The sequence below is a fragment of the Ostrea edulis genome, chromosome 5, assembly GCF_947568905.1.
Source record: "Ostrea edulis chromosome 5, xbOstEdul1.1, whole genome shotgun sequence".
Taxonomy (NCBI): Eukaryota; Metazoa; Mollusca; class Bivalvia; order Ostreida; family Ostreidae; genus Ostrea; species Ostrea edulis.
The window spans coordinates 49,097,553-49,118,604 of record NC_079168.1 but is presented as its reverse complement, the minus strand read 5'-3'; the positions used below and the strand labels follow the sequence as shown (position 1 = coordinate 49,118,604).

Here is a 21,052-nt window from a genome sequence, read left to right as displayed (position 1 = left end):
TGAATTAGTAATATCTTCAAATAATTAATCATATCTTCAATTATTTGCGTTTATTATAGGATTAAACATTCTTTTTGAAGAATTTATCGATGTGTAAACTCCGGACATTTTACTCACAAACTGAATAAAAGTGCAAATTACTTTTATGTTAAGTTTGTGAATAAAATGTACGGAGTCTACACATCGATAAATTCTTCAAAAAGAATGTTTGATTCTTATAATTCCAATTCATTCACTTTATTAACAATTGCAAAAATTTGAATAGTTTCCCCGCACTATGTTATTTGTTTTCAGGCGTGTATGAATACATCGCGTTTTCGGATTTATTGATGTATAAACTCTTGTTCAGCTTTATTTTTGTCCAATCAAAACAATTGTAACAAATAGCATTGGAATTATATTAATTTGGCGCTGTTTACAAGTCAACAGTAACATATATCGTTGTTCTTTAAAGATGTCATCAGCTGCTTCATTGTTTTTTTGCTTTCAATTTACAAGACGATAAAATCCAGGCTTTAAGATTTGATTGTTTCTTGGTTGGTTGTATATCGAGAGGTCCAGCTGCAGGCGAAGTAGCAGAAGCTAGGACGCACTGGTATGAGTATTCTTTTTATCGTGCAACTACAGTTAAAAAAATTCTAATGGCAGATAATTCACAGCTGGAGTGTAATCATCTTGTGATATCAAATTGAAAGTTATTTTTGCAAAATTAAGAGTAAAGAAACTTTGAAGCAGCTGATGCCATTTTTAAAGGACAGTAATCTCAGTTATTGTCGGGAAGTGTTCATAGTCTATATGACTCATAAGGGGATCTCTTTATCTGGTGTTTGAATCTATCTATGCAGATCGTTACGAGAGTTTTATTACTTCCTTACAAGATAATTTTGATGCAAACCATCAAATCGGCCGCTGAAAATTTAAATATTCTAAGCCATTTCAAAGGATACACAGAAATTGTAATATGAAATATTTCATTTAGAAATAGAAACAAAATTAAAAATCAAATTAATTTGAATACTCACTTTATAAAAAAGCATTGATCCAATGTAACTACTAGCTTCTAGTTTTTTCCTTGCAATTCAGTCTGCTTTGTGTCTGTCAACTATTACAAGTCTTTCAATTCACCTTCATGTGTTTTAAATTCGCCATGATGAATCATGCCTTCAATGTTTATGCTTACATGTACGTCTATTTTTTACTTACGGGCTAGAAAAATATCATAATGGCATCTAGCAGGCAAATCTGTGGAGTTAATGGCCCAGTTTAGCTAGTGTCTCAAAAAAGTTATTTGTGAATAATGAAATAATTATCAATATATTTTTTCATGAAGAAGTTGAATCATGGTACATGACAGAATAAATCAATGAATACGTATGATCACAAAATAATTGCGTCCATCCAAGACTTTTACTGATGTCAAATTCAGAAATGTATTAATTACATTTCCTTTATCTTCAACCTTTTCCTATGCCAATATGGACGTCACCCAAGTCTCGCTGTCTATGAACAAGACACAGAAAGATAGCAGCGTTATCAAATATGATTGGATGAAGTAAAAAACAATATCTATTCCCAAATTAGATTGCATCATAAGTATTTGGGAATTATATTAGTTTTATGCCAGATTATAGACTGAACTCTATGATTATGGATGTTGCCTACCACAGGCTCTATAAACCAGCACGGACCATGGAAGATATTCCTTCCAAATCATGCCGCCAGTTCCTTAAGCTCAAATTTACAAACAAAGGAATAGATGCCGTCAACATCAGCAACATTCTTCGTCATAAAAGGGTTCAGTCGTGTATTCCAACTTATTTCAAGTTCAAGTCTACACCCTGTATTTCTTACAGCTATACTTCTACTATTGCATCCAAACTTTTTAATTATAAACAAACTTTGCAGTGCCTAGATATAGACCATCTTATACGTAATCCACCAGTATGTTCTTGTTCTTCATCTTCTTTCAACTATAGTCCAGCTGGACATGTCATTACTGGTGATGTTGATATAGTTGAAAATGAGGACCTCAAATCACTTATTCTAAAAGGTCCTAAATACAGAGAACCTCGGTCGTTTAATTGGCGATAGAACTTTATCTCTATTATGAATTCTGTCGAAGATTATGCCAGACGATGGGCTAAATATGAAAAAGAAGAACTTGATACATTGTCAGAATGGGTTAAAAGCATAAGAGGGATATTAAAATCCCGCATTAGACACATAAAAACAAAAGTACGTACCATCTATCCTTCTGTGTTTAGTAAACCAGAAGTGATAAAAGAATTTAATAGGTTACATGAGGAATATGTTTTAGTTCCAGCTCACAAAGCTAGTAACAACATTGTCTTTGTAAGGCTCATTATTACAACTGTATTTTAAACTTGGCATTAATTCCACTTTTGGTAATCATACTTATACTCCAACTGCCCTTTCAAAAGATGAAATTCTTCAAAACCATGCTTCAGTTTTAGACACCTTTAATATCCCAGTCAATGGGTCGAATGAATATGAGTTACCGTACCTATACTGGATTCCTAAACTACATAAAAACCCTTACAAAGATATATTGCTGGATCCAGTAAGTGTTCTACCAAGCCCCTATCTTTGCTCCTCACGAAAATATTAACAGCTGTGGAGGAGAAACTTCAAACTTACTGTGCGACTACATATGCCAGAAGTGGTGTTAATCAAATGTGGATTCTAAAAAATTCTAAAGAACTTCTAGTAAACTTAAAATCGCAGAATTTCCCCCAAATCAATAATATTAAAACCTATGACTTTTCAACACTATACACGACCATTCCTCACGATAAATTAAAGACTAGACTTTTTGGCATCATAGACAGTTGCTTCTTCAACAAAAACGGAAAACGGAAATATTCATATCTAGTGATCAGTCATTCAAAAACACACTTTGTTAAACACCATCCTGATTCCACGCACACGTACTCTGAAGTTGAAATAAAAAATATGCTAGAGTTCCTCATTGACAATATCTTCGTGGTCTTTGGTGATCAGGTCTTCCAACAGTCTGTTGGAATTCCCATGGGCACGAATTGTGCTCCTTTGTTAGCTGACCTGTTTCTATATTCATATGAAGCAGAATTTATTCAAAAACTTCTACGCGAGAAGAAAAAATCTCTCGCTGTGGCCTTCAATTCGACATTTAGATATATCGACGACGTTTTGTCTATTAACAATAATAGCTTTCATTCATATGTCGATTTGATATCTCCCTGTGAGCTCGAAATAAAGGACACCACAGAGTCGTCCACTTCTGCTTCATACTTAGATATTTTATTGAAAGTAAACATTAACGGCAAACTGACAACTCAACTGTATGACAAACGGCATTATTTCAGCTTCTCCATCGTCAACTTTCCATATTTATGTAGCAATATTCCATTATCACCTGCATATGGTGTTTATATATCTCAACTGATTCGATATGCAAGAGCTTATTCTGCGTATAGTCAGTTTTTAAATCGAGGTAAGCTACTGACAAACAAGTTAATGGTACAGGGGTTTTAACAGTCTCGATTGAAGTCAGCATTTCGCAAATTCTATGGTCGTTTTAATGATCTAGTTCGTCAATACATCCTCGCATTGGGTCAAATGCTGTCTGACGTATTTCATACCGATTGTTAAGCCGTTCTTGGCACACTGATTTTGACTGCGGATAACTCCGTTTACCTGATCAAGATATAGGGCTCACGGCGGGTGTGACTGGTCAACAGGGGATGCTTACTCCTCCTAGGCACCTGATCCCACCTCTGGTGTGTCCAGGGGTCCGTGTTTGCCCAACTATCTATTTTGTATTGCTTATAGGAGTTATGAGATTGATCACTGTTCGTTGTCTTCACCTTTCATCTACTTGTTTGTCAGTAGCCTGCCTCGATTTAAAAACTGACTATACGCAAAACAAGCTCTTGCGTATCGAATCAGATGAAAGATATATACACTATATGCAGATGATAATGGAATATTGCTACATAAATATGGGAAGTTGACGAAGAAGTAGCTGTAAACATCCCTATTGTCATAAAGTTGTGTTGCTGGTTTGCCGTTAATTTCCATTTTTTATAAAATATCTAAGTACGAAGCAGATGTGGAAGACCCTGTAGTGTTTTTATCTCGAGTTAACAGGGATATATCGAATCGATATATGAATGAAAATGATTATTGTTGATAGATAAAACGTCGTCGATATATCTAATTGTCGAGTTGAAGGCCACAACAAGATATTTTTTCTTCTCGTGTAGAAGCTTTTCAATAAACTCTGATTCATAAGAATATAAAAAAAAACCCCAGGTCAGCTAAGAAAGGGGCACAATTTGGCCCATGGGAATTCCAACAGACTGTTGGAAGACCTGATAATCAAAGACTACGAAGATATTGTCAATGAGAAACTCCAGCATATTTTTTATTTCACTTAAGCGTGAAATCTGAGTTGCGTTTAAGAACGTTATTTTTTGGAAACGAATATTTCCTTTTTTCCGTTTTTGTTGAAGACGTAGCTGTCTATGATTTCAAAAAACTAGTCTTTGATTTATCGTGAGGAATGTTCATGTAAAGTGTTGAAAAGTCATTCGTTTTGATGCTTTTGAATTTGTTAAGTCGTACTTTATAGTGGGAGGGGGGGGGTACTAACGTTTCCTAAACACCTAATCCTAGGGTTCTCAATAAAATTAGAAGTAGCAGGTGAAATCAGAAAAATAGGAGGATCAATATTTATTCTTCCCAAATGTGTAAAGCCAATAAAGTTTACTCTACAAATCTAAAAGTTTATTTCAACTTTAATTACTGAGTTAACCGAAATCTTTTTTCCACTTGTTAAAAACGTTCTGATTAAAAAAACAACAACACTTTTTGCTATTTATAGACTTAATTCTAATGACCTAAATTGATTATTTTATTGTATCTGTTTACTTTTCAAATCTTCATAAATGAATAGACACATTTTCTGTTGGACTAAATTCTTACCAAGGTTCGTCGGGACATAAAAACAAAAAAATGCAACAGTCATTTAATCCAAAAGACCTCTCTTGACTTGTCTATATTCAGCACAAGTGTGTTGAATTGATTACGATATTAAACTATGAATTAACTCTAACCAATATACCACCTAACAGTGATACGCCGAGGATAAGAATTTCAAACCCCACAGTCCATTATTGAAGAACCCAAGGAATTTGAGAATAAATGTTTTAAAGTCTTTAAAATATATTTACTTTAAATTTGGACTATGTCTAGAAACATGACGGGGAACACCTATGAGGATTATTACATGATGTAACTTTAAATCCTATATATACAATAATTCGATAATAATCAATTAAATTATCTATAAGAAATTGATATCCAAGTATAAATAACAGTGGATATGTTCCAAAAGATATCATATTACCAAAAATAATTCATCAGAGAAACATCGCCAGAGAGATTTGTAGCAGAACACGTAGAAACACGCGGTATGTACCGAGAGTCATTCTATAAATGTGTGTCAAAAAGCATGCTATCAACAATTAATATCTCGATTCTGGAAAAAAAAAATTAAAATCGGTACATATTCAGCGAGATAGTAACATCCTCTGTAATGAATCGAATATACAGCGCAATCTATAGAAGACAATAACTTCATTTATACTTCAAACATATTTAGCACGACAATATGTTAAACAAAATAGTTATATGTCATTTAATTTGTTTTAAAGTCATTAGGAAGTGATAATAAATTTTATCTTCTTTTAATCATTTGTTTTCTATTCCAGATTCCCCACGTGTTTCGTGTGACAATGTCACCACCATTTGTGTTGTTGCTGCTTCTTGTTGGATTCTGTGCGGCCAAAGATACAGCAGTTTTCTATGGCGGATGTTTGAGTTTTGCGACATACCGGGATCATGCGGATAACGACACTCTAAAGGTAAGAAAAATATGTACTGATAATTAATTGAATGATATTGAATGCAGGAGAAATTTATAACTGCGAGTTAACGTAGTCTTATTGCATCAAAGTTAATTTTCAACCATGCTTCAAATTTTAGCTTTTTTTTGTCCGAAAATCCATTTGACGATAAAATTTAAGTTCCGGAAGATTTTTACAGTAGGTTGCCCGAACTACCTTTCTAAGAGGAATTGGAGATCCCATTTTCAACCGTGTCTTCATTACAAATCAGACCCTTTAATTTTTTTAATTTTGGTGGTCAAATATTAACCCTTCGGTAGCATCATAGGGCCTCAGAGGCCCGACGAACTGCAAAATCGCTTAAACTTTTTTATTCGGGACAATTATGACTTGGTCCTTTATGTATTCTCCTAAATATACACCAGAAAGGTAATGATAATGTCATTTTGCCAAAACAATATTTACAACTGAAAATATACACACTTATTTCTAAACATCCTCTGATTGCAATGTCGGGCCTTGAAGGCCTGGACCCTTAAAAATAAGTTATTTCATGAAGTAATAAAATGGCTTGATTAAAATTTATCTAGTCATTTTACACGAGAAGGATGCAGAGAAACATTTTTGAGGCGTTTGGTGATATTTCAAATGATGAACTTGAAAGAGATTCTGATCATTACAGTGAGAGTAGTGAATCCGATCCTGATTTTGTCCCAAATAATGGATCTGACGTTAATATGTAAAATCGATCCACACTTTACTGAAAAAGATGGTACAGTTAAGAGTGGACAACCATATGCAAAACTCCTCAGCGTAATGTGATCAGAGGGCCAGTTCAAACATTGATAAATACCAATCATATCAGCAGCAATTCAGAAATGTTCAAACTTTTCACTACTCTGCGCATGATAGATACTGTAGTTGAACATACACATTCTGAAGGGAGAAGAAAGATGGTAAAAAAAAACCAACTAAATATGTATGGAGACCAACAGACAATATAGAGATATGGGCCTTGATTGGTACACTGATTACAATTGATCATCTGAAACAGAACATGGTAGATGCAAGTCAGTTGTGGGGTAAGGAATATGGGGTTCCAGTTCTTAGTTGTGCGTTATCTCACAAACGTTAATTTCTTAGACTTGATGGCAGTTTTAAGATTTGATGACAAGAGAGGAACACAGGGTTAGAGATAAATTTGCCCCTATCCGATCATTATGGTATGAGTTCAATAAAATTCTCCTACACTAGTACAGACCAGGAATTAACCTAACTACTTATGCTTTCCAAAGGCCGATGCGGGTTTCTCCAGTATCTACCTGCAAAACGTATGTTGCAATATTCCATTATTACCTGCATATGGTGTTGATATCTCTCAACTGATTCGATAGGCAAGAGCTTATTCTGCGTATGGTCAGTTTTTAAATCGAGGCAATCTACTGACAAACAAGTTGACGGTACAGGGGTTTCAACAGTCGCGTTTAAAGTCAGCATTTCGCAAATTCTATGGTCGTTATAACGATATAGTTTGCCAATACAACCTATCATTGGGTCAAATGCTGTCTGTATTGTTTCATACCGATTATTACACCTTTTGTGGCACACTCATTTTGACTAAGGATAACGCCGTTTACCTGATCAATTTATAGGGCACAAGAAGGGTGTGACCGGCTGAGAGAGGAAGCTTACTCCTCCTAGGCACCTGATCCCACCTCTAATGTTTGGGTGTGTGCTAAACTATCTATTTTGTATTGCTTATGAGATTGATCACTGTTCGTTATCTTCGCCTTTTACCAAAGAATAAGCCAGAAATAATCAACTTTTACAACATGACAAACAGGGGTGTTGATTCTATAGATCAAATTGCCCGTTTGTATACAATGAAAAGGAGAACCAAGAGATTGCATGTTGTTGTATTCACGAACATGCTCGACATCGGCAGGATAGCAGCATACCTTGCGTGAACCATGGTCTGCAAGGGTCTAGGTCTCGAAGACCCGGTATTGCAATTAGTGCGTTATAAAAGAAATATCGTGAACAGCAAGAGATTAGACAATGTTACGATGGATGATAATTTCATTAAGTTATGTATGATAAACTGGAAAATGAGTTCAGTGTATAACAAATAGGATAATAAAATTTATTTCGATTTCAGTCGACGATAATGAGCAAAATTCTATTTTGTGAAAATTGTCAAAATACCAATATGACATTTATTTTCAATATTTTCTTGACAGAAAGAAATATATTGCACAAATTTATCGTAAGAAGTCGGAAAGGGTTCAGGCTACATACACATAAAATAAAAACAGTCTGTCCATATATTTTGGGGTATTATGATCAAAATTTCTACTATCGGGCTTAGAAGGCCCCTTCCTGCAATCAGTGTGATTTTTTATCCTGCTACCGAAGGGTTAAACAACCTTACCGCTATTTTTCATTGAAAAATTTAACCTCTACTGCTTTCATGCGTGGTAAATATGAACAGACAATGGGTCACATTATTGACCTCAAAATTTGTATTTCCCTTGTAAAAAGTCTGACCCATAATGCCTTTTGTCTCCAGTTTGACACTTTGAAACAATGAAAGTATTTTAAAAGTAATGGGAATTGAGTTGATTTGCAAAAGTAACAAAAGCAAAATTCGCATGCTTCTCTGAATTGACTGTCTTGTAAACGCCATTGTATGTGATCTACATTAATTCGGTCACCTGATTTGCATAAATTTGTATTCTACTTAGAATATCTCACCAAGTATTTCCGTATCTAATCTTAAAACAGGGTAGTTTTTGTTTCTTCACAAAGACATTGTGAACTTTCGATGAAAAACCGATTATTTCTATAATATAAAATCAAGAACACAGTTTTTGTTTTGTTTTTAATTGAATATTATATTCTGACCAAAATTATATCAATCAACTAATAACGTGATAAACATCAACTTTTGGGTAGTTATTATGTAAGATCAATAACCAATTAATACATCAATTTTAAACCGCCACGGTGGTCTAGAGCTTAGAGTGTTTGCCCCGCATGCAGAAGGCCGAGATTCGAATCCCTGCCGCGACAGACATAAGTCGTTGAGACAGGTAGTGACAGTTCCATCGCCAAACGCTCGGCATCAGGTGTGAATGTCACGAGTCCTCGAAGATCGTCTTAAAAACGGATGTCCCGCGTCACAGTGGGTGTGACACTCTACAGAACCCTCACTGCTCGTTGGCCGTAAGCGCCGAGCAAAGGCCTAAATTTGAAGCCCTTCACCGGTCTTGGTGACGTCTCCATATGAGTGAAAATTTCTCGAGAGAGACATTAAACAAGATGCAATCAATTGATCAATCATTTAAACAATGTTTCAATCAAATGATAAGAGAATCCCTCAATGATTTTAATGATTGAATGTTTTATTCAATCAATCATTCTGACAATCAAACAGTATATCAATGTTTTCAATCAATCAACGTACATGTATACGAATCAATCGATATGTTAACTAAAATAAAGCAATATAAAAGAGTTTGTTGATATTTCGTCCGTAACGAACGTTAAAGTTATGAAAAGAAGGAAACGCAATCATGGACATCGTTCATATAAAAGACCAAGTATAAATGATTTCACGTTTGATTCACTTTTACCTTACGTCGACAGACAATTAGGTGCACATCAAATTCGCACAAAACTGTACTCTGTTCCATTGAGAGTTTTATATACGTTATTTCAAGAAGTCACAGCTAGTCTATACTTGGATTTTTCAACACCTGAATATAGACTGAACTCTATGATTATGGATGTTGCCAATCACAAGCTCTTTAAACCACCTCGAATCCTGGATGATATTCCTTCCAAACCAGTTCCTTAAGCTCAAATTTACAAACAAAGCAATAGATGCTGTCAACATAAGTAACATTCTTCGTCATAAAGAGTTCAGTCGGCTTATTTCAAATTCAAGTCTACACCCAGTATTTCCTAAAAATATACTTCTACTATTGCATCCAAACTTTTTTGATTATAGACAAACTTTGCAGTGCCAAGATATAGACCATCTTATACTTAATCCACCTACGTGTTCTTGTTTTTCATCTTCTTTCAACTACAGTCCAGCTGGACATGTCATTACTGGTAATGTTGATATAGTTGAAAATGAGGACCTCAAATCACATATTCTAAAAGGTCGTAAATACACAGAACCTCGGTCTGTCAATTGGCGACAAAACTTAATCTCTAATATGAATTCTGTTGAGGATTATACCAGACGATGTGCTAAATATGAACAAGAAGAACTTGATACATTGTCAGAATGGATTAAAAGTATATTAGGAAAATTAAAATCCCGCATTAGACACATTAAAACAAAAGTACGGAACATATATCCTTCTATGTTTAGTAAACCAGAAGTGATAAAAAAAATTAGATAGGTTACATGAGGAATATGTTTTGGTTCCAGCTCACAAAGCAAGTAACAACATTGTCTTTGTTTGTAAGGCTCATTATTACAACTTTGTTTTAAACGAACTTTGCATTAATTCCACCTTTGGTAAGTGTACTTATACTTCAACTGCCTTTTTAAATAGACGAAATTCTTCAAAACCATGCTTCAGGTTTAGACACATTTAATACCCCAGTCAATGGGTCGGATGAATATTAGTTACTCTACCTATACAGGATTCCTAAACTCCAGAAAAACCCTTACAAACAAAGATACATTGTTGGATCCAGTAAGTGCTCTACCAAGCCCTTATCTTTGCTCCTCACCAAAATATTAACAGCAGTGAAGGAGAAACTTCAAACATACTGTGCGACTACATATGCCAGAAGTTGGGTAAATCAAAATTTTTTTTTTTAAATTTCTAAAAAACTTTTAGTAAACTTGAATTCGCAATGCATTTCTCAAATCAACAACATCAAAAAGTATGACTTTTCAACACTTTACACGACCATTCCTCACGATAAATTAAAGTCTTTTTGACATCATAGACAGTTGCTTCAACAAAAATGGAAAACGGAAATATTCCTATCTAGTGATCAATCATCCAAAAAACTACTTTGTTAAACTCCACTCTGATTCCACACACAAGTATTCTTAAGTTGAAATAAAGAATATATTGGAGTTCTTCATTGACAATATCTTCGTGGTCTTTGGTGATCAGGTCGTCTAACAGTCTGTTGGAGTTCCCATGGGCACGAATTGTGCTTCTCTATTAGCTGACTTGTTTTTATATTCCTATGAAGCAGAATTTATTTTAAAAAGTCTACGTGAGAAGAAAAGATCTCTTGCTGTGGCCTTGAATTCGACATTTAGATATATCGACACGTATTATCTATTAACAATAATAATTTTCATTTGTATGTCGATTCGAAATATCCCAGTGAACTCGAAATAAAAGACACCATAAAGTCGTCCACTTTTATTTCATACATATATATTTTATTGAAAGTACATATGCACAATTCAACTTTATGACAAACGGGATGATTTCAGCTTCCCCATTGTCAACTTCCCATATTTATTTAGCAATATTCCATTTTCACCTGTGTATGGTGTTAATATCGCTCAACTGATTCGATACGCAAGAGCTTGTTCTGCTTATAATAATTTTTTTAAATTGAAGCAGGCTTCTGACAAACAAGTTGATATCAGGTGCAGGGTTTCCAACAAATTCGTTTAAAGTCAACATTTCGCAAATTTTATGGTCGTTATAACGATCTAGTTTGCCAATACAACCTATCATTGGGTCAAATATTGTCTGACGTGTTTCATACCGATTGTTAAGCCGTTCTTGGCACACTGATTTTGACTGCGGATAACTCCGTTTACCTGATCAAGATATAGGGCTCACGGCGGATGTGACCGGTCGACAGGGGATTCTTACTCCTCCTAGGCAGATGATCCCATCTCTGGTGTGTCAAGGGGTCCGTGTTTGCCCAACTATCTATTTTGTATTGTTTATAGGAGCTATGAGTTTGATCACTGTTCGTTATCTTCACCTTTCATGTAGGTACATTTAAAGCTTCTGACCGGGTGGAAGACAGGGAGAGGACCGTGTGGCGTTCACTGTCCACGAAACCGGACAAGGTCAAGCACACTGCAATCAAGGAAAAGTATGTTGCTTGCCAACGGTGAGGAGTACTTTGGTACTTGGGAAATGGAATGGAAAGACAAACATGACGTTGCTCATACCAATGATACATCTCCGATTGTCGCCGCCAACTTAACGGAAAAAGTGGAGAGCGTCAATCCAATGGCAGAATGGGAACTCGACACTGCGGATATTTTTATTCCAATTCCTGAAGAAATTCAATACGTAGACATCATGTAAGTCATTGTCATATGAGATTCGCACCTGCACTGTAATTGAATGTTTTAAATGAGATTTAACTGTGACAGAAATTCAGTTTTCCGTGAGGTGTTAAAAGACACAACGCATGTTTCTAAACTTTTTCATTTTTTCAGCAAAATTAATTCTTTTCATGTCTAAAACTACTTTAAATGTGTTTTAAGTGAAATATTTTGCGTAGTGCAATGAACTTCAAATCTTGCGATTAGCATATTTACTTTCGCTATTTTACGCGCTATTATGTGTGACGTTATATGCGCACTCGGGTTTGAAAACATCTATCAGCCATTTCATAAACATATTAGATTTAACCGACAAATAGCCAATTATCACGTAAACGGCTTGTAAATAACATTGCATTAAGGTGTTTTGTACTGTATATACTTTTCGTCATTTACTAGATAAATGTCATTTTCTATTCTCAAACTTGTTCTGTTTTGCCTGCTTTGAGCAAAAACCGAGTGCAGTCCACTTGGCTTGTGCTTTTGAGCTAAGGATCATAAAGGTGTTTTGTGGCGTGTTAGAGTGTACTAGTGGTCGGTAGAAAGGATTTAGACTGAGTAAATTTCAATTATTTCGAAGGAAGGTATGAGAAAAAAAGACGTGGATAATTTTTTTGTTGGAGCAAACTTTTACCTTAAAAAAACCCACCCTCTTTAAAACAGTTTGGAAAAGAGAATCAGATAAACTGCGAGATAATGGATATATCGAAGCTATAAGCACTGCTAGGCCTACAGCATATACATTCTGTTATAGTCTTCAAATTCAATACACACTCGGATCAACTGACCTCTACCTTGTAACAACATATAACTTGTGCTGCCAGCTTCTATCAACTGGTTGATATACAAAAAGGTTTAAAGATACAAAATAATTGGACGTTTAGTTATAAATAATTTTCTACCTTTAAATTGAATTATAAAATTATTTCTCATTGAACTCCTAACATCTTGAGTGCGTCAGTATAACGCTGAGCTCCCACTTCCTAACGACGTGTAGATCACAATTAAAAAATACCAATAAGATTGCTTTATCAAAATAAGTATAATGTGATTTCCACTTTAAATTTGATTAGTTTTAAATTGATTTATTGTTTTTTCTTTCTCCTTTTTCTTTCTTTCCGAAATGCACCCGTGACAGTAGCTTGGCCTAGGGCCTAGTTGTCAACAATGTAACGTATTATAGGCCTAATTTGTCTAATCCAAAAATAGATAATAATTACACTGTTGATTTTAGAAAAACAGCGCCAATTGCAGATGTATAAAGGAATAACATTACCAAATAGTTTGTAGACGGCGACCTATATAAACATTATTTACACGCAATATTACCGATTTCATACTTGCTTTCCTCGCTCTATTTGGGTATTTCCATCGTTATTTGTATGCACTGGTGGCGAAAACATATATAAAACTGGGAAATTTTGTCAACATCGATTTAAATGTTGCCCAGATTGAATAAAGTAGACCCCTAAAGCTGAGTTTTTAATAATATCTTACACTACTTTCACAATCAGTTGATCGAAGGACGCGTGTGACGTCATTGTACCACGTGACTACCTCACTAATTAATTAGACTTTTTGAAATCGGGGCTTAGATTTGAGTTTGTATTGTGGTTAATTATCGCAATATTTCGGCAAACGAGCCATTAGAACTAATTACTATAAGCATAAAGAAGACAAAATGCATATAATTTTGTATACTTTGAAAACATGATATGTGTCCTTTAATCTAAAGAAAATAAACTTCATGGACAAATTATGACAAATATTAAATTGGAAAAAATCAAACAGGAAAATTGAATTGGGCATTTTTGCTTAAAAACCAATATTTGCTGAGTCTGTAATACTACATGTTCATGTATATAAGTAAAGCGATACCGAAATTGTCTTTTTTTTCAAATATGTAATACGGAACTTTCGGGATTTGCCGGAACGACCGATTATATTTGACGTTTATACACCACAGTCACGTGATAATAACCAAATGTAGGGCAAAGTTGATATCGATACATATGGTGTTTCGCTAACAGACGGTCCGTAAAGAGCTATGCGCAGTCCCACGATGACGATCCAAATCATTATTGGTGCTTAGTACCTGGGTGTAAATTAGATGGAAGGGAAAAGGCGCATTTAGACGCGTACCATTGGATGCAAGACGTGAAGTTTTACCGATATCCTCAAGATATTCCCTAGATTTATTTCCCGCGCCGACTCGCATAATTTAATCAATTGTATTTTCCTATAAAATGGTTGTAGTGATTCCTTTCTTTCAAAGATAGCATTTAAATGCAGGGAATTGATAGCAATTGAAATATTCCATGTTTGTTTACTTTGTTGTTATTGTAATCCGGAAGTGACATGCCCTACAATTACGTTCAACGCGCGATAAAAGTCAGAGTGGATCCGTATCTCGAAAGTCCCGTATTGTACTTATATTTACTCCTATTGAAATATTATCTCCAGGTTGAGATTCAAATGAGCTTTAAAATTTTCATCAAAACTTGACACACGGTTTTTCTTAGGTAAAAATATTCAACTTTGTACAAAACAAACGCAACTCAGTTAAAAACGTTCGAATCTAAGATTTGGAGTAATGTCAATTTTTTTGGGAAGTGTATTTTTGATGTCTACATTGAACGAGAATTAGGAGAGAAAAACCTGGGGTTGCAATTGCAATAAATATGACCTTTTTGCACTTAAAATTTGCACAAGATTTATTCAATTAAACTTGATTTGTATGTTGGATCAACATAAGATAGGCAACATAAACCAATCATTAGATAAAATAGATACATAATCATGACTTCTAACAATACAGATTTTTAAAAAAGGTTTAATAGAAGTAGTGGAAATAAATAATGACCTTTTTGCACTTGATATACGAAAACCTTCACGATATCAAATTTGAAAGTTTAAAAGGACATATTAGGAGTAAGGTCAATTTCTAAAACTGGGGGTTAGAGATCAAATTTTTAAATTATTGGCGAAAATACTCAGTTAGTATACAACATTTAGAGTTAATTAGTTTCAAATTTTTAAAGAATCTGTGTTCTGTTTCGAAAAATATATTAAGAAAATTAATAAATTGCCGTATTTGAACTAGTTTCAATTCTGAACTACTTGTATCATAAATTTATATGAAACTGAAATGAACTTCTATTGGTAGCATTAAACTTTTTTATCTGTAGTGTAGAAGACCTGATTATGTATGTATTTTATGTAATAGTTGATTTTTGTTGCTTCAAAAGTTGTGTTGACACCAACAGATAAATCAAGTTTAATTGAATAAATTTTAATTGCAAAAAGGTCATGTTTAGAACACTGTAACTCGGATGTATTTTACAACCAGATCAGAAATTCCTATGCACACATTATGAACGATGTATTTTGGATTTATTTTCATAAAGATTTTTACATAATGTACATGTCGCGTGCAGCTATTTCAATTTAACATGTGAATATAATAATAAATATATATGACTACTTACATTCTTTTACAATAAAATTTTCTACATTAGGGTCCATATAAAAATATTTGACGATCTGTAGCGTCTGTTACCTAACGATTTTATTTAGACCAGCTTGACGCAAAATATATTGGGTGAAATAAACTACGGTCATGCAAGAGTTGGGGGATGGTTTTCTTTTTCTAATGAAGCACAGATTAGCACGTTGGTTTCCTTCATGAGGACACAATTTTAAAAAGTTAAATGTTGAGCAAAGTGATAGAAAATTATTCTTCATATAGACCCTAATGTCGCAAATTTTATTGTAAAAGAATGTAAACAACCATTTATATGTAATATCATATTTACGTGTTAAACTGAAATAGCTGCACACGATATGTACATGTACAGTGTATGTAAAAATCCTGATGAAAATAAATCCAAAATACGGCGCTCACGATGTGTGCGTGGGGAATTCTGATCTGGCTGTAAAATATATCCGAGTCATTTAGGCACGTAGAACCAAAGGAGGATGAGGGGGTGCCCACCTTTTAAAGGGGCGGATCCTGGAATTGTGGATACGGGGGGCGCTACTTTATGAGACTGGGGGCCGGAAACTCCTGGGTTTTACAGGTTTTATAGAGCTTGAAATATGTCTCCTATTTAGTCATTTGTACTATTTTCTATCATTTTTTATAACGTGAAATTAATAAAAATAACGCAAATTTTTAGGGTTTTTGGAAAAAATTAAGTTCTCACAATAAAGTATTTCAAGAAATCAAAAGATTTTGTTATTTATTTTCTGGGAGTGGAAGAAATTATTGCTTCTTTTATTCTTTAGTACATTTTTCTAAACAAGATGCCATGATTTACCTTAAATTTGAAAATTTTAGGGGGGGGGGGGGGCGCCCCCTTAACCGCCACTGTTTTAACTTTTTGCCATTCAGCCTTGAAATTGACCCCCCCCCCTTTTGAGGGATAAAAACCCAACAAAACAAGCGATGATGCGCGTTTGCATGGGTAAAAATATTGCAGGTAATAACTATCTATATTTCTCTTAATGTCATCAGAAAATATACTCTGAAAATTATCATACACAGTGGCGTAGCCTGAGTTAATTAATGTGTACGCCTACTGTACGGCGAGGGGTCTGGGGGCCGCTCAAGGCCCCCAGCGGGTCCAGGGCAGGGCCCTGGTAGGGGGTCCGGGGGGCGAAGGTCCCCGGAAGCTCCTGGTGGTTTAGTAACACTCCGTTTAAAATATTCATCAATCTTCTTCATTTTGTAATTTGATCGGTTTCACAACTTGCCGGAACAATAATAGAGAAAAACATGCCGTAACGACAACGGTTTAGACCCGGAAAGGTGTAACACTAACAAGATATCCAAGATATCAGTACCAATAGGGAGAATAATGTACCGCAGATACTGCAGACACTTATTTTTCACCTATGTTTGTAGCATTTAATAGTTTTTTTTTATGTGTACGCCCGGGCGTTTCGACGTAAACGTAGCTACGCGCCTGAAACATTTATCATTAACCACTGAGTCAGTATTATTTCAACCGTTTCGGAATAAATAGGATCTTAATCGATCTTCTTGTGCGTCCTCCGATGAAAAATCGTCGATATGGCTGGCATTTGCATTAATTATGAGTTCAAAGTTATATCCTTGTGTAACAAACTATGGTTCCTCATTCAAAAACTCCTTCAGTTGCAAATAAATCGTCTATGAGTGCGCTTTTGTTCTGATTTGCAAATCTGATTGTGGCATCTTATGACGTCACAAATTCGGGGAATCAGGAACGATAATCGGGTAACGATTTTCTTTCTTAGAGTTAATATCGTTATTAATCTTTAAAAAACCATTTTTCTGAGGAGTTTATTAAACAAAGTTGATAATCATGGAGAGAAGAGATATTGTTAAAAACCGTTTCCTATGACCTTTTAATAATGGTATGGTAGATCTATAGGAATGTGGACAACCCCGGTAATTCGGTAATGACTGTTGATACGTTGTTGAATTATATAGCATGTTTAGTTTGGGTATGCAATCGTTCCCAACACTTTTCATGTAAAGGACTTTTGTTTCTTTCTGAGTGTATCAATGAAAATTCAGCTGGTAACCCGCATGCACCTGAACCTTTGTTTACAAATAGGGTTTCTTTATGTTTTCCAAAAATAAAGTGTTACGTGATAATCAACCGACGTTACGGGAAATTACCATAAGGGAAATGTACGGTAGCTCGGTCACATTCAAGATATGGGTAGTATGGTTTGTTATGTAACCGTAACAATTGTAATGGTACTTGTGAATTTGAAGTGTAGTTTCACCCATTGTTACAGTGCATCTTACTATGGAAGCCCTTAACTTAGTTGCGAAGGGCATAGTGAAAAAGTAAAAATAGGATAAGACGTTTAAAAATCTCCTTAAGAACCATAATTGATAAGTACATTTAATTCATTCCAATTTTGGACCAAAAGGACATAAAACTTTAGGTACAAGTTACAAAATTAAATCAAATAAAATAGTGATTCCTAACAATAAAAGTGATAATATTAGAACCATGTGATTAGAAAGGCGAAAGTTTCCTCATGCAAAGAAGGTTGAAGCGTGTTCATAATATGGCCCATGTGACCAAGATGGGGTCACAATTGTACTTCAAATATATAGGGATGTCGAATTATAGGCTATTAATCTTTTAAAGAAACACGACACTAAAACTCGTTAAATCGATATACAAATATTCCCATATAGTACAGTTTTAAGGTTGATCAAACTACAACCCCCGGGAACAAAGATGCGACGACGACCGGTATTTAAGTATGAAAATCTAGGTAAACATTCCTCTTTTAAAAGAACCACAATACTACATTTTGTTAAATTAACAAGAAATCATCCTCAGATAATGTGTATTCAAATTTCTACATACGACGACCATGATGTCATAGTTATATCTAGGAAGTTTTCTTAAAACCAATAAGCTACAATTTGTCAAATTAATATGCAAAAATCAACATGTAGTTTAGTTATTTGACAGATATAAAGGACACTCTTGGTCGGAGTTGACCTTAAACAAACCACCAACACAACCACCAAAATGGCATATGCAGGTGAAAGTCAATTCACACAGTCGAAGTGACACTATGCACCCAAACAGGAGCCCAGTCGTTCAGATGAAACCTTTCTTCAAGTAAGTCATCTATTTTATCGATTTTTCTTACAAAGTAAAGCAAACAATAGGGTGTCAAGGGATTCAGAATTTGCAGGGGACGGACGTAAAGCTGAATACTGGGACGCGAAATAGACAAAAAGAGGTTTTGGAAGGGGCCAGCCCGTTTTCCAAAAAAGAACCAAATTACATTCTCAGACCATAATGAATTCGGAAACGGTATAAGAAATTCAAGAAAATGTAATGATTTAAGGTTTTTTAAAAGTATGTATACCGCGTGATCAACCCTCGACTGTCTATTTTCTATTCACCGTAGAATTTTCCTCTCTTCTTGAATGGAAATTATTAAATATTGCATAATCCACATCAGTTTAGGGACTAAGTCCGTGACCGCAGAGTAATTGTAAAATTGTGTACGCTATTAATACAGGTTATTGACTGAATATCGGACATATGCCCGCTCAAGATGGTTGCACTGCAAAGTGGACCTCGATAACTATTTAATGAAAGGCAAAGATAACGAACAGTAATCAATCTCATAACTCCCACAATCTATACAAAATGTGACACCGGCAGTCCTGGATTTTACAGATTTTATAGGGTTTGAAATATGTCTCCTATGTAGTCATTTTTACTATTTTCTGTTAATTTTGATTGGGTGAAATTAATAAAATGACACAACTTTTGAGGGTTTTTGGAAAAAATGTAAGTTCTGTCAATAAAATAATTCAATACATGAAAAGATTTTGTCACTAATTGCTCCGAGAGTGAAAAAAATTATTGCTTCTTTTATAATTTACATTTTTGTAAACAAAAGACCACGATTTACTTTAAAGAGGTTCGTACCTGAGATTTGGAGTAATGTCAATCTTTTGGGAAGTGTATTTTTGATTTCTACTTTGAAGTAGAATTAGGAAATTAAAAAGAAAAACTGGGGTCGCAATGATTGTTATTGAGCTACAGTGTTCTAAACATTACCATTTTGCACTTAAAAATGACTCAAGATTTATTCAATCAAACTTGATTCGTCTGTTGGTGTGTTGCAACACAAATCAATCATTACATAGAATAGATACATAATCATGTCTTCTAACAATAACTGTTTAAAAGGACATATTAGGATTAATTATCACACCAATTTCAAGGTCTTGTCTTAAAATCGAAAATCGAAATTAAAAAAGTAAGGGTTAGAGAACAAAGTTTTATATCATTGGCAAAAATATTGAATTTTTATACAAAATTTCGAGTAAATCAATTTGAACTTTTCTGTTTTTGAGCTGTTCTGTTTGGAAAAAGGTATCAATAAAATTGATGAATTAGAACATTTAAACTAGTTCCAATTTTGAAATACCTGTATCATAAATCATAAAACTGAAATACATGTATAAGAGTATAAAGATAGAAGATATATTGGATGAAACAGAATCCTACATATTTAGAACTTTTTGATTAATCTATCTTTCCGCTACAAAAAAATAGTCCCTGCCAAACCCTTTCAAAATTTGAATAGACACAAAAATTTTCAACTGGATAGAGTTCAGTAATAGGTGTGTAATTTGTTTACTCCAATGGGATCAGTATTAAACCAGAAAATACTTAGTTGTAGCATCTTGCGCACTTGTTCTCAAAAGCTCAGGCGCTAACATCCTTAAATTCGAAAAATTTAGGGGGGGGGGGGGGCACCCCTTAAATCCTCCACTGGTTTTGCCAATGTATTTGTGAACAGGTTAGATCAAGCAATACATCAATATACCGTATTTTGTTTGCCTCGCATGCGTCTTACAAGTGAGTATTCCCCCGTAAAACAATGTCTGTACTTTTGATGTATATTTTGTAATTGACAGACTCGGAATGAACAGAACATACAATATACATCTTACTGCTATTGACGAGGATGATGACGCAATTTACTGTCGGTTTTCCCGATACGTCGAAGCAGGAGCAGCCATTTCTTTCCATACACTCCCAAACACGGTGGTCGACAAGGTTGGTCATTTGTTGTTTATAGTCTTAAAACAATTTAGATTTATTTGCTAGAATGAGATTGTTAGCATCGACAATTGCAAATATAGGGATTGTTCTTTTTATTCTATTAGAGTTCATCATATTATAGTACACAGACCTCTAAGATTAAGATGTAATTTTTCAACAGTCCTGATCTACTAGCTAGAACATCACATTGAGCAACA

At 34.6% G+C, this 21,052-nt stretch overlaps 1 protein-coding gene across 1 annotated transcript in view; it reads left to right on the top strand.

The window, feature by feature from the left end:
• The first annotated feature begins 5,391 nt into the window (after window positions 1-5,391).
• The window catches only part of LOC125649402 (uncharacterized), a 91,456-nt gene continuing 75,795 nt past the window's right edge, over window positions 5,392-21,052 (top strand). The window contains exons 1-5 of the mRNA XM_056164686.1: window positions 5,392-5,474; window positions 5,775-5,927; window positions 11,906-12,222; window positions 18,732-18,884; window positions 20,708-20,849. Of these exons, the coding sequence (XP_056020661.1) occupies window positions 5,799-5,927; window positions 11,906-12,222; window positions 18,732-18,884; window positions 20,708-20,849 (741 nt within the window). The 5' untranslated portion in view covers window positions 5,392-5,474; window positions 5,775-5,798. The remainder of the gene's footprint in view (window positions 5,475-5,774; window positions 5,928-11,905; window positions 12,223-18,731; window positions 18,885-20,707; window positions 20,850-21,052) is intronic.